Below are 15,659 nucleotides of genomic sequence, written 5' to 3' on the forward strand. Positions count from 1 at the left end.
AGCTTGTTCCCATTCCATGATGTTTCACAAAACAAATCAAATTTTATTTGTCACATGCGCCGAGTACAACAGGTGTAGTCATGGTCAAAAGTTTTGAGAATGACACAAATACTAATTTTCACAAAGTCTGCTGCCTCAGTTTTGATTATGGCAATTTGCATATACTCCAGAATGTCATGAAGAGTGATCAGATAAGTTGCAATTAATTGCAAAGTCCCTCTTTGCCATGAAAATGAACTTAATCCCAAAAAACATTTCCACTGCATTTCAGCCCTGCCACAAAAGGACCAGCTGCCATCATGTCAGTGATTTTCTTGTTAACACAGGTGAGAGTGTTGACGAGGACAAGGCTGGAGATCACTCTGTCATGCTGATTGAGTTAGAATAACAGACTGGAAGCTGTTCTTCCTCTGTTAACCATGGTTACCTGCAAGGAAACACGTGCCGTCATCATTGCTTTGCACAAAAAGGGCTTCACAGGCAAGGATATTGCTGCTAGTAAGATTGCACCTAAATCAACCATTTATCGGATCATCAAGAACGTCAAGGAGAGAGGTTCAATTGTTGTGAAGAAGGCGTCAGGGCGCCCAAGAAAGTCCAGCAAGCGCCAGGACCGTCTCCTAAAGTTGATTCAGCTGCGGGATCGGGGCACCACCAGTGCAGAGCTTGCTCAGGAATGGCAGCAGGCAGGTGTGAGTGCATCTGTACGCACAGTGAGGCGAAGACTTTTGGAGGATGGCCTGGTGTCAAGAAGGGCAGCAAAGAAGCCACTTCTCTCCAGAAAAAACATCAGGGACAGACTGATATTCTGCAAAAGGTACAGGGATTGGACTGCTGAGGACTGGGGTAAAGTCATTTTCTCTGATGAATCCCCTTTCCAATTGTTTGGGGCATCCGGAAAACAACTTGTCCGGAGAAGACAAGGTGAGCGCTACCATCAGTCCTGTGTCATGCCAACAGTAAAGCATCCTGAGACCATTCATGTGTGGGGTTGCTTCTCAGCCAAGGGAGTGGGCTCACTCACATTTTTGCCTAAGAACACAGCCATGAATAAAGAATGGTACCAACACATCCTCCGAGAGCAACTTCTCCCAACCATCCAAGAACAGTTTGGTGACGACCAATGCCTTTTCCAGCATGATGGAGCACCTTGCCATAAGGCAAAAGTGATAACTAAGTGGCTCGGGAACAAAACATCGACATTTTGGGTCCATGGCCAGGAAACTCCCCAGACCTTAATCCCATTGAGAACTTGTGGTCGATCCTCAAGAGGCGGGTGGCAAACAAAAACCCACAAATTCTGACAAACTCCAAGCATTGATTATGCAAGAATGGGCTGCCATCAGTCAGGATGTGGCCCAGAAGTTAATTGACAGCATGCCAGGGCGGATTGCAGAGGTCTTGAAAAAGAAGGGTCAACACTGCAAATATTGAGTCTTTGTATAAACTTAATGTAATTGTCAATAAAAGCCTTTGACACTTATGGAATGCTTGTAATTATACTTCAGTATACCATAGTTACATCTGACAAAAATATCTCATAACACTGAAGCAGCGAACTTTGTGAAGACCAATACTTGTGTCTTTCTCAAAACTTTTGACCACGACTGTAGACCTTACAGTGAAATGCTTACCTACAAGACCTTAACCAACAATGCAGTTTTAAGAAAAATAAGTATTAAGTAAAAAATTGATAAGTAAAAATAAAAAAAGAACAAATAGTCCGGGTAGCCATTTGATTAGCTGTTCTTATGGCTTGGGGGTAGAAGCTGTTAAGGAGCGTTTTGGACCTAGACTTGGCACTCCGGTACCGCTTGCCGTGCGGTAGCAGAGAGAACAGTCTATGACTAGGGTGGCTGGAGTCTTTGGCAATTTTTAGGGCCTTCCTCTGACACCGCCTGGTATAGAGGTCCTGGATCGCAGGAAGCTTGGCCCCAGTGATGTACTGGGCCATACGCACTACCCTCTGTAGTGCCTTGCGGTTGGAGGCCGAGCAGTTGCTATACCAGGCGGTGATGCAACCAGTCAGGATGCTCTCGATGGTGCAGCTGTAAAACTTTTTGTGGATCTGAGGACCCATGCCAAATCTTTTCAGTGCCCTCTTCACGACTGTCTTGGTATGCTTGGACCATGATAGTTTGTTGGTGATGTGGACACCAAGGAACTTGAAGCTCTCAACCTGCTTCACTACAGCCCCGTCGATGAGAATGGGGTGTGCTCGGTCCTCCTTTTCCTGTAGTCCACAATCATCTCCTTTGTCTTGATCACGTTGAGGGAGAGGTTGTTATCCTGGCACTACACGGCCAGGTCTCTGACCTCCTCCCTATAGGCTGTCTCATCGTTGTCGGTGATCAGGCCTACCACTGTTGTGTCGTCTGCAAACGTAATGATGGTGTTGGAGTCGTGCTTGGCCATGCAGTCATGGGTGAACAGGGAGTACAGGAGGGGACTGACCATGCACCCCTGAGGGGCCCCCGTGTTGAGGATCAGTGTGGCAGATGTGTTGTTACCTACCCTTACCACCTGGGGGCAGCCCGTCAGGAAGGCCAGGATCCAGTTGCAGAGCGAGGTGTTTAGTCCCAGGGTCGTTAGCTTAGTGATGAGCTTTGAGGGCACTATGGTGTTCCATCTCTCAGGCGTAATGTGATTCCTATTGATTTCCAAAGGCTGCGTTGTGTAAGGGTCAATTTGGATCCAGTGTGGAAAATAAAAGCATGAAGAGAGAAGGATGATTGGGCTGAGCCAGGGGTCCAAATATTGATATAGTTTCTGCACCGTTCACTTCTCTCCTAAATCAATATGATATTTACTGGGGAGGTTTGAGGACTCTGAGCTCTTGAACAAAGGAAAATGTGTCTATTTCAGTTATATATATATATATATATATATATATATATATATATATAAATAAGAGAGTGGTGAAGAAAAGGGAGAGGATCCAATTTCAATGGTTGTTCTGGGTTGTTCTTTCATGTATCACGATGATGATGAACATTTGTATTTTGGGGTGTATATAAAGAACAGAAAACAAGCCACTGTTTGCACCATATATAATCTGGGATGGTTTCATGGTCTTATCATCTGAAAGCTGCCATTAGAGCTGATACGAAAATGTAACTAACATCCGACTGTCTGTGTATCCATGGAGATGGGGGTGATATTTGATTAGGGCTGGACGATATGGCCTAAAACACATATCTATATTTTTTCAAGCTTATGGGCAATTCACAATATATATATATATAGAGATTCTTTAAATGTTTTCTCTAAATAAGCTTGTTGTACAATTAAAAGGTCAAATACACTGCATTTCAAACAGTCAGCAATAATCTAATGAATTCAGAGATTGTGAAATTATACCTAGGCTGAATATATGCCTTCCACAACCATAAAACCCACTAATAATTTAATTATTTTAGCTAAATAGTTGTACCTGCTTTTTTTGCAATAATCACTGATCTGGCTTTCAGGTCTGTCTATAAAAATGCCCTTTTTGTTACAAATCTAACCAGAACCATACATAATGACACATTCACTAATAATGTAGCAGGCATTTTAGAAAATTAACACCTGTCTCATAAACAATCTCTCAAGCACAAGCCCACGTGCTGGTGAGTAGCAGCTAATATTTATATTTCAAGTTTAGCCAACTTGTATCTAGGTATAATTTCACAAGCTCTGAATTCAGCTAACAACAGTTGAATTGTAATGAACAGAACCTTCTGTGTGTCTCCAACTGTTTAAACAGCATGTTAGCCTGTCCACTTTGTTCAGATGAAATCAAGTGGCCTGCCTTATTTCTCAGAATGAGAATGAGTTGCCAATTCCTTATATAATTGTTTTATGCTTATTGCACGTTTATAAAACACACACTAAACAGCTAGTATAACAATCTTTGACTAAAATGCTGCTAGCAATACGTGGTACCGTAATGCGCGCACGACAAACTGAGCATTAACTTTCCAGAATGAATGTTCATTGGTGTCACGCCTATCCCGCTCCCCCGCTCGACGTCGCCGGTCTACTAACCACCGGTCCTGGCAGTCATCATTACGCACACCTGGACCTCATCATCACCTTGATTACTCTCCCTTTATTTAGCCCTCAGTAGCCTCAGTCATCAGGCAGTATTGGTTTTGTTCACATTCTGTATGCTTCTCCTGTTTTGTTGATCTTCATGCTTCTTCTTATTAAACTCACCTTCTGCACCTGCTTCCTGACTCCCCGCGTATACGTTACAATTGGTACATCCGTTTTAGTAGTGTTTCCTCTGCTCGAAATTTGAGGAGTTGAAACATAAACAGGGTATGGTTCGAAAAGTTAACTTCTCCTCTATTACAGTAAAATAATGTCTCCATGTGTTTCGATGTCTATATGACTGATTCTGTTGGACCAAACCTCAAATGCAAATAGCGAGTTGAAACCATTTGTCAGAGAGGAAGAAGTGATCACTCATCTTTGTTGTTGTGAGTGGTAGGGGGAGGGGCTTGGGAGAAAGAGGCTAAGCGAGAGGTTTCATTCTCGCCAAAATCTGTCCAAAATAAGCCCCCAATGCATTTCTATGGGCTTATTTTGAACCTAAGCTTGTCGCCTGCCTTCCCGCCTTTGGGACAACGACTCCCATTGTTAGGGCGAAGACATGAGCATCTCGTCATTATATACAGATCTCTGGTGTAAATGGGAAGGTGCACAGCACAGAAGGAGATGAGACCAAAAAGACAACATGAGAACCAGCGGACATAAACGCTCATAAAAATGAAAAATACACAAAACCTTGAATCTGCGATACAGGCATTTGGAATATCGCGCAAAAACATTAATTAGAATGAATTGAATTAATTAGATATCGCCCAGCCCTATATTTGACCCCATGCTGACCCCTGGGTACAGGCTGGTGTAGACAGACGGGTCACCCCAGGACCTGGCTAATGTGTGGTCAGCAGCATGGGCGCCTGGTGTCCCACCCCCATCTAAGAACCGGACACCCCCCTCCCCACCCCCACACTGACAGACACGTGCATTTGGCAAGATATGAAACCAGGCCAGTTACTTGAATCCCTCTGTGGCACTGGGAGAGATGGAGGCTTAGGCTGCCATAGGGAGATATAATGGCACAGGTTGCCAGAGGAAGGATGACAGACGCATTCAACATCTGTATGTAGCACTGCAAATGTGGGCACAGACATGCCCGGGCAGGCTGTGGTGACACTGTAGTGGGGGAAGGGTTGGCATCTTACCCGCAGGGCGGTGATGGTGGTGGGGTCTCGGATCCTCCCATCCTCGTCCTTCAGGTTGTAGCCCTCCGGTCTCTTGTCCCGCTCACTGACCTTCCACAGCTTCACTGTTTTATCTGCAGGGAGGAGAGGAGGAGGAGGAGGAGGAGGAGGAGGAGGAGGAGGAGGAGGAGGAGGGGAGAGAGGGATGAGTAACAGCAGGCTTGGGATAGGCTAAAGGAAAGATGTGCTGTGCTGGCCTGGCTGGCTGGGGGAGATAGCTAGCTGTACTGTGGAGGGGATGGGGACTCAGTTGTCTGCTGTGCTGCTACAGTATTGGAAGCAGGCCAATGCGGAGGGTTGGCATGACATAAATAGATACGAGATATATCAGCTGAGATCAATAGCCTCCAATTCACCTGATTAAAGCCTCCTGATGCCAGCCCAGCTTGTTCCACTGATGTGTCCAAAGATAGCACTCTGCTCTTATAGGAGTCTGTCTGCTGATTCAAGATCCCCGTCTAATACATTTAGTGAAAGGCAAAAGGAAGGATACTGCAGTATTGTAAAGGTCACTTCCTGCCTCTGGTGGCACTTAACTCAACATAAAATAGCTGCTTGGCTAACGTCAATGGGCCATACAATGCAATAAATAATGTAATGGAGGTAATGGAACCATTAACATCGACTGGTCTAGTGAGCAGTTAGAGATGGTGATGTCACTAGAACGAACAGGAGTAGAAGGCGCTCCCACCAATGTGCAACCAAAAAAGAAATCACATGTTCCTTCCTAGATGTCACTAGGACTAGCAGTCTGGCTTGCCATTGGTGAAGAGGAGGAAGTGGCTCACCATTGGTGGAGAGGAGGAAGTTGCTCACCATTGGTGGAGAGGAGGAAGTGGCTCACCATTGGTGGAGAGGAGGAAGTGGCTCACCATTGGTGGAGAGGAGGAAGTGGCTCACCATTGGTGAAGAGGAGGAAGTGGCTCACCATTGGTGGAGAGGAGGAAGTAGGCAGCGTTCTGTTGAGGCAGCCATCGAATCTTGTTGATCTTCTCCTCGATCTCCAGGCTCTTCAGGTAGTCAAACTCAGGCTCGTGGCTCTGGAAGGTGCTGTAAACATTGTACTCCCCTCTCCTGTGGGGCTGGTTCTTACTCTGAAACAACAAGAAGAATGTTTGAGTTTGTGGAAGATGTTCTGGTATTATTCAGGTCCTAAGACATGCACTGCGTGACCAAGTCACTACCCACTTTATATATTCATAAAAACTGTGTAAATCTATTATTACTACTACCTCTTCTACTACTTGTTATTTTGGACTCTCTTATTATTCATATTGCTATTGACTAATGTACTGCATTGTTGAGGGAGCTAGTACATTTGGTTGCACCTTTTATACCTGCTGTCAACTCTATGTGACTGATACCATTTGATTTGATTTATTTGATAGGCCAGTGTTTGAAGTTTGACAATATTTCAGCATGAGTATACAGAGGAGGGGTACATTCAATACAATGTGAGAGTGGGGATCGTCCTATTGGCATTGAATAGACAACATTGAGGAAACAGTGACCCAAGACGTGCCCAGCAGCAGATGTGTGATGGCCTGGTTTCTGCTTTCTATATTAAGCATACATACGGGAGGGGGTTGTCAAAACCCAGGAACTAACAAAGCATGGGGACTGTAGTATGTGGAGCAGTCACCAAAATCCCTCTCCGCCATCGTACGGGTTGACATAACTGCTGACGTAGTACAATCATTTTGCCTCCACATGGTAGAAATTCAAGAAATCAGGCAAAAGTGGTTTAAATCTATTGTAAGGTTGTCAGGATGTGTAGTCAGGGTGGCGTAGATAGCTCAATGGGAGCCCAGCAACCTAGCTTCAGCTCAGCCAACACGGCAGCTCAGGTCTCACCTCAGGTCTCACCTCAGGTCTCACCTCAGGAAGCTTCAGCATCAATAGAGCCAAATCAGATGACCAAACAGGAGGGGAGGGTATTAATGGAAACAGATTTGCCCTCTGCGGGGGTAAAGACAGGGGAAGGGGGAGGAGGGGGGGAGACGGGAGCGCCTCTGGTGTGGGGATTAGTGGATACTATGGAGCGCCTCGGAATCAGCCGGAAGGAAAAATAAGGAAGAGGAGGATAAAGGAAGGAGAGTTTCATGCAGTCATCCCTGACATTCATGTTTTCACCACAGACAGACAGAAGATTCAGACGCTGTCTAGTCCTTTCATCCAGCTTCCATAGGAGATGCTATATGCTTCCCAGAGTCGCCCGTAATCTCTCCATAATACCTCCTACAACCATTGAATAAACACCCACAGCCTTTCAACACCACTAATACTACACAGTTACCCAGGGAATGTAACTGTAACGCCATCAATGAATGGTAATGAATGTGGCGAGGATGTTATTTCATTAAAAGGTTCAGTATAGATTCATTAGCTAGATCAGCCTTTCCCAAACTCGGTCCTCGGGACCCCAAGGGGTGCACGTTTTGGTTTTTGCCCTAACACTACATGGCTGATTCAAATGATCAAAGCTTGATGATTAATTTATTATTTGAATCAGTTGTGTAGTGCTAGGGCAAAAACCAAGACGTGCACCCCTTGGGGTCCCCAGGACCAAGTTTGAGAAACCCTGAGCTAGATGTCGAATGGTTAGTGCAGGGCTTTCCAACCCTGTTCCTGGAGAGCTACTGTCCTGTAGGTTTTCACTCCAACCCTAATCTAGCGCACCTGATTCTAATAATTAGCTGGTTGATAAAATGAACCAGGTTAGTTACAACTGTGGTTGGAGCGAAAACTTACACGAGGGTAGCTCTCCGGGAACAGGGTTGGAGACCCCTGCGTTACTGACCAGAGTACCAGGATGTGAGAGACATGAGGAGTAGGGGTGTCTGGGCCGCTCTTACCTCCCGTTCTCTCTGGAACACCACTACTCTCCCACCCTTGTCCCCCGTCGCCAGCAGCTCTCCAGTTGGGTTGAACTCAACCGTGGATATGATGTCAGCTGGAACAGAAAACAGCACGTTACCTCACTGAGATACACAATACAACAGTAAAGTACATTGCCCACCTACTGTATGCCTGAGCGAGTCATGTTCCGTTTCCTTAATCTCATTGACAACCGTGAAATCTATTTTCAAAACCCAGCTATGTGAAATTAAAGTGTTTAATGACTTGAAATAGGTAGGGCAAGAAGCAGAGTGCAGTGAAAAGGTCTACTTTCATGTGATCCTGAAGTCTTTGAAGGCCTGCTCAGATAGCGTGTCTGTGGATCGGATCAATTACGTGTGCTGCTAGCCTACCTCAGGGCTGATGAAAGACCAGACCTGGGCCAGCACTACAACAACCTGCAGTCTTCACAATATTACTACCCTCTGTCACCACCCCATTCATATGCAAAACCCTCTCACACATCTCCCAGACACACACCAGATCTGTACAATAACATGGCATGGTGGACCTGGAGAATTATACAGAGAGATAGCCTGCTGCTTCCCTCTGCGGCAGGGAATCGTTCACAATAGGTTGCCACAACTCAATCGCATGAGATCAGATACAAATTACAGCTTTGCTTCCATACGTCGCACACTCGGAGCACTCCATTCTGTGGTTGACAGTGAAATTGCATTAGAGCCACCCCACACCCCCTCGCTCTCTCTACAATATTAAAGATGATAGATAAATGCTACACTCATGTTCATATATAGGGATGGAGGACAGCGTCAGCCTTTCCAGACCCCAACAGAGTGGCCAGGAGGCCAACAGTTAACAATGATCCAGAACTATTATTATTATTATCTCTGAGAAACATACTGAACTTCAGAGAAGCCACGAAGACAACACTAACAGACATGTGTGTGTGTGTGCGCGACACAAACGTCTCAATTAACCCATCTCTATTTTAGGGGCTTAGAGAAATGGCAAAGGAAGCTGCCATTGTTGGCTTTCTTGCTCTGTGATGAGGACTATCTAACCCACAGAGGAAAGTCGAGGACTATCTAACCCACAGAGGAAAGTCGAGGACTATCTAACCCAGAGTCACAGAGGAAAGTAGGACAATCTGGGATGTTTAATTAAGGCAACCCCTCACTAGGGAGAGTCGATGAGCTGCGACACTACGGAGGAATTTAGGAGCAGATGCTCTTTCCTCTGTCTGTCTTGTCTGTCTGTCTGTGTAAACAACCTGCTACCATACCAGTGCCACCACTACTCCCACTACAACTCACTGTTCACATTAACAGCCTCTCAAGAGTCTCCGACTCCCCACCCCTCTCTTGACTCAACATGCAATTTACCAACCTGGAAGAAGACAAAGAGCCTGTATTGCTGTGTATAGGAGTGTTGTATAGGAGTGTATGTACTGCTGGGTGTTTGTGCATTCTGCAGCAGTAAGCTCTGCCATGCCAGCCAGCAGAGGGGATTTGTTTCTAAATGGCTGTGAGTCTATTATGCATAACCCTCCTCACCCCAAACACCCAGTCTATCCATGAACATCCTCTCTGTCTCCGTCTCCTCATCTAACCTTGTAGTTTTCCATCTGCCCACGTTACACACAACCAAAATAACCCGACACTTAGCTACCCAACATGACCTGTGGACTGAACACACCAAACAATGGATTCAGGTCATCCAGAACTGAGATGTCGCACGTAGAATATCTAGTTCTATCATTGTGCGGTTAAGAGAATTCAACTGGCATGCCTAGAATGGAAGGAAGTTGTTTTTTTAGCTGAAAAACAAACAAGTCGATCTTGAGTTTCCCCTCAAGCAGATTGTGGTCGATCGATTCCTACCTTTGACACATCTTCCCTGGTCTTCCTCTAGCAGATGCATCTGTTTTAGAGGCTGTACCTGCCTGGGTACACTGTTGCTATGCAATCCTCTCAGAGATAATGGTACTAGTGGGCTGTGGCTCACGCTCTCATTCGCAGGTATAATTGTATTGTTCCAGCGTCTCTTTAGACCTGAAGAGACAAGTCCTCACACACACACACACACACACACACACACACACACACACACACTCGCTAACAGAGTGCTAAACCGGCAGAGCTCGGTCCTGATTTGAATAATTAACATTAAACCAAGCAAACAAACAAGACAAAGCTTTTAAATAATTATGTATTTTTCCAGGAGCAGCATGTCAGAAAGAGAGAGAGACAGAAAGAAAAAGAGGTGATAGATGTGTTTTGTGTGTTTAAAAGACAGAGAGACAAACAAAGAGTGAAAGAGAGAGAGGGAGAGTGAAAGAGAGGGAGAGAGAGAGAGAGAGAGAGAGAGAGAGAGAGAGAGAGAGAGAGGGAGAGAGAGAGAGAGAGAGAGAGAGAGAGAGAGAGAGAGAGAGAGAGAGAGAGAGAGAGAGAGAGAGAGAGAGAGAGAGAGAGAGAGAGAGAGAGAGAGAGAGAGAGAGAGAGAGAGAGAGAGAGAGAGAGAGAGAGAGAGAGAGAGAGAGAGAGAGAGAGAGAGTGAAAGAGAGAGAGAGAGAGAGAGAGAGAGAGAGAGAGAGAGAGAGAGAGAGAGAGAGAGAGAGAGAGAGAGAGAGAGAGAGAGAGAGAGAGAGTGAAAGAGAGGGAGAGAGTGAAAGAGAGAGAAGAATGGGTTATTATATTTTTACCCTAGTGCACCTCCATGTTGTCTGCCTGTGTAGGAGATTTAAGGTTCCCATGACGACCTCCTCCTAAACTAGCAGGGGCTGAATGAGGAGGACTTTGTTCTTGGGCTTTGAACTGGCATCAGCAGACTGCATCTTCTCCCTCTACTGCTTCATAATCATATACACTATACTCCCCCTTCCCTTCCCTTCCACATACATACATACATACTGTACATGCATTGCCTTCAGAAAGTATTCACACCCCTGGACTTTTTCCACATTTTGTTGTGTTAAAACCTGAATTTAAAATGGATTAAATTGTGAGCGTGAAAAACCCAGCAGCGTTGCAGTTCTTGACACTCAAACCGGTGCGCCTGGCACCTACTACCATACCACGTTCAAAGGCACTTAAATATTTTATCTTGCCCATTCACCCTCTGAATGGCACACATACACAATGCATGTCTCAATTGTCTCAAGACTTAAAATGCCTTCTTTAACATGTCTCCTCCCCTTCATCTATACTGATTGAAGTGGATTTAACAATTGACATCAATAAGGGATCATAGCTTCCACCTGGATTCACTTAGTCAGTCTGTCATGAGCATGTTTTGTACACTGTGTATAACGCGACTGTACTGTCTTCAGTATCCTCACTACTTCTCCCCAAAAAGAATACTTGAATCTGTGACATCAAGCTCCATATAAGGGCATATCGTGACATTTCTATGTAGCAGGGTTTTCCCCCACGAGGGTGCACACGCACATGCGCAGTTCTTACCCATCTCCGCTGCTGTGGCAGCCGGCTACGTAAAATAATGATATAAAATAATCGCAAATATTGTAGGTGGAAAAGTACACATTTCCTGTCTCAAAACCGATAGTACCTTTGACAAAAAAAAATTACTCACTCGACCGTAAGCTTTCAATAAAACAATGAATTGGTCCACAGTTTGTGGATATGTGACTCATGCATTCACTGACAACGGAGCAGAGCGAGGCCTGCATCCAGCAACGTCACGAGTCACGTGACCCGTTTTTGCAGCTGTCTCAGTTCTGCACTCCAGGGAGAGAGAGGGTAAACTCCACTGAACTAGTTTCAATGTATGGAATCACTTGGGAGTTTCTGGATTTTGGGTAAACGTCTCCTTTAACACCACTGAGGTAATACATACGTGACCAAGTGAGCCGGACACAATCCCCACCACCTCTTATAAACCAGACTGGATAAATATTCTGTGTCGACGGCGGTAAAAGCAGGGTGCGTGCCTCTGAGGTCACTGGCCATTTGAATAATGGAACACTAGTCACTTTAATCATGTTTACATGCTGCTTTACTCATTTCATATGTATATACTGTATTCTACTGTATTTATTCAATGCCACTCCGACATACTCATCCTAATACTTATATATTTCTTAATTCCATTATTTTACTTTTAGATTTGTGTGTATTGTTGTGAATTGTTAGATACTACTGCACTGTTGGAGCTAGGAACACAAGCATTGTGTGTCCAATAAAATGTGATTTGATTTGATTTGAGGTAGCTCTTGTTTGTGTCATCCTATTGTGTTTCAATGAGCCAGGGAGTATGACGCTGAGAGACCAACCACTAAGTGCCCATACAGAGGAGCTGGGACTGGAGAGCCAGGCTGAAAGAACCCCCTTTAGCTCGGGACACAATAGTCCCCTGTGTGATGCCTGCGACACAACTTGGGCAACTGACTGTCTGCCGAGTGATACCATTGTTAACTTGGCACCATGACATAAGCCGTGAGTCCTGCTGCTTCTCCCTCACTGTGAGGTACCGCTGTCCTATTGTGTGTACCAAATGGCACCCTATTCCCTATATAGTGCACTGCTTTAGACCAGAGAATGGCACCCTATTCCCTATATAGTGCACTGCTTTAGACCAGAGAATGGCACCCTATTTCCTATATAGTGCACTGCTTTAGACCAGAGGTGTATGACCATGGCACCCTATTTCCTATATAGTGCACTGCTTTAGACCAGAGGTGTATGACCATGGCACCCTATTTCCTATATAGTGCACTGCTTTAGACCAGAGAATGGCACCCTATTCCCTATATAGTGCACTGCTTTAGACCAGAGAATGGCACCCTATTCCCTATATAGTGCACTGCTTTAGACCAGAGAATGGCACCCTATTCCCTATATAGTGCACTGCTTTTGACCAGAGAATGGCACCCTATTCCCTATATAGTGCACTGCTTTAGACCAGAGAATGGCACCCTATTCCCTATATAGTGCACTGCTTTTGACCAGAGAATGGCACCCTATTCCCTATATAGTGCACTGCTTTTGACCAGAGAATGGCACCCTATTCCCTATATAGTGCACTACTTTTGACCATAGCCCATAGGGCTCTTATATAGAAAATAGAGTGCCATTTGAGAAGCAGCCATATAGTGTGATGGAGAGAGATGTACAGTACAGTCAGCGGTATGGATGTCCTGAACATCAGGGGACAGGACAGGATAGAGACAGACAGGATAGAGACAGACAGGATCGAGACGGACAGGGCTAGCCAGGACAGAAGAGCCACTGACGGCTTACGTGTGGATAAGCACTTTGTTCTCTCCTGTCTCATTAAGCCTATTGGATCCAACACAATTTACAAATGAGGACCGTTATGTAACATCGCTATGCTCAAATAGGGAAGTAAACAAGGTCGCGGAGCTGTCAATCTCTGTCTGACCATCATCTACAATAGGAGAAACACACCTAATCTAATTTTGGATTTCGATTTAGAGCACTGCTGATGACATATGATTTAGAGCACTGCTGATGACATATGATTTAGAGCACTGCTGATGACATATGATTTAGAGCACTGCTGATGACATATGATTTAGAGCACTGCTGATGACATATGATTTAGAGCACTACTGATGACATATGATTTAGAGCACTACTGATGACATATGATTTAGAGCACTGCTGATGACATATGATTTAGAGCACTGCTGATGACATATGATTTAGAGCACTGCTGATGACATATGATTTAGAGCACTGCTGATGACATATGATTTAGAGCACTGCTGATGACATATGATTTAGAGCACTGCTGATGACATATGATTTAGAGCACTACTGATGACATATGATTTAGAGCACTGCTGATGACATATGATTTAGAGCACTACTGATGACATATGATTTAGAGCACTGCTGATGACATATGATTTAGAGCACTGCTGATGACATATGATTTAGAGCACTGCTGATGACATATGATTTAGAGCACTGCTGATTACATATGATTTAGAGCACTGCTGATGACATATGATTTAGAGCACTGCTGATGACATATGATTTAGAGCACTGCTGATGACATATGATTTAGAGCACTGCTGATGACATATGATTTAGAGCACTGCTGATGACATATGATTTAGAGCACTGCTGATGACATATGATTTAGAGCACTGCTGATTACATATGATTTAGAGCACTGCTGATGACATATGATTTAGAGCACTGCTGATGACATATGATTTAGAGCACTGCGGATGATTATGATTCCATACTGCAGTATTTTCTGTATGTGCCTTCAGAAAGTATTCATACCCCTTGACTTATTCCACACTTTGTTGAGCGTGAAAAACCCAGCAGCGCTGCAGTTCTTGACACTCTCAAACTGGTGCACCTGGCACCTACTACAATACCCCGTTCAAAGGCACTTAAATATTTTATCTTGCCCATTCACCCTCTGATGTTTTGTACACTCATTGTATAGCCTGTTAATTTATCACAATGTTTTTGGGATATTCTATTCTGCAATGTAAGGTGACAATGTCTATTGTCTCATCAACCCCCCTTGTCATAAATACATAGGGCACATATGCTAACCTGTAGAGACCCTAGGCCTCTATGTCTACAATCGTGGTCAAAAGTTTTGAGAATGACACAAATACAAATTTTCACAAAGTCTGCTGCCTCAGTTTTGATGATGGCAATTTGCATATACTCCAGAATGTCATGAAGAGTGATCAGATGAATTGCAAAGTGTGGAATAAGTCAATTGCAAAGTCCCTCTTTGTCATGAAAATGAACTTAATCCCCCAAAAACATTTCCACTGTATTTCAGCCCTGCCACAAAAGGACCAGCTGCCATCATGTCAGTGATTCTCTCGTTAACACAGGTGAGAGTGTTGACGAGGACAAGGCTGGAGATCACTCTGTCATGCTGATTGAGTTAGAATAACAGACTGGAAGCTTTAAAAGGAGGGTGGTGCTTGAAATCATTGTTCTTCCTCTGTTAACCATGGTTACCTGCAAGGAAACACGTGCCGTCATCATTGCTTTGCACAAAAAGGGCTTCACAGGCAAGGATATTGCTGCTAGTAAAATTGCACCTAAATCAACCATTTATCGGATCATCAAGAACTTCAAGGAGAGAGGTTCAATTGCTGTGAAGAAGGCATCAGGGTGCCCAAGAAAGTCCAGCAAGTGCCAGGACCGTCTCCTAAAGTTGATTCAGCTGCAGGATCGGGGCACCACCAGTGCAGAGCTTGCTCGGGAATGGCAGCAGGCAGGTGTGAGTGCATCTGCACGCACAGTGAGGCGAAAACGTTTGGAGGATGGCCTGGTGTCAAGAAGGGCAGCAAAGAAGCCACTTCTCTCCAGGAAAAACATCAGGGACAGACTGATATTCTGCAAAAGGTACAGGGATTGGACTGCTGAGGACTGGGGTAAAGTCATTTTCTCTGATGAATCCCCTTTCCGACTGTTTGGGACATCCGGAAAACACCTTGTCCGGAGAAGACAAGGTGAGCGCTACCATCAGTCATGTGTCATGCCAACAGTAAAGCAT

At 44.8% G+C, this 15,659-nt stretch overlaps 1 protein-coding gene across 4 annotated transcripts in view; it reads right to left on the minus strand.

Moving 5' to 3' along the window:
* LOC121579186 (serine/threonine-protein phosphatase 2A 55 kDa regulatory subunit B beta isoform) overlaps positions 1-15,659 on the minus strand; it is a 107,184-nt gene that overhangs the window by 9,652 nt on the left and 81,873 nt on the right. For 2 of the 4 annotated variants that reach the window (XM_041893552.2, XM_041893553.2), the window contains exons 2-4: positions 8,132-8,229; positions 6,205-6,370; positions 5,238-5,350 (exon numbers count right to left, since the gene is read on the minus strand). In XM_041893552.2, the coding sequence (XP_041749486.1) occupies positions 5,238-5,350; positions 6,205-6,370; positions 8,132-8,229 (377 nt within the window). Of the gene's footprint in view, positions 1-5,237; positions 5,351-6,064; positions 6,154-6,204; positions 6,371-8,131; positions 8,230-10,018; positions 10,126-15,659 lie in introns of those variants that run through there. The other 2 variants (XM_041893554.2, XM_041893555.2) reach the window with 2 other exon arrangements.

Source organism: Coregonus clupeaformis, chromosome 13 (genome assembly GCF_020615455.1).
Source record: "Coregonus clupeaformis isolate EN_2021a chromosome 13, ASM2061545v1, whole genome shotgun sequence".
Taxonomy (NCBI): domain Eukaryota; kingdom Metazoa; phylum Chordata; class Actinopteri; order Salmoniformes; family Salmonidae; genus Coregonus; species Coregonus clupeaformis.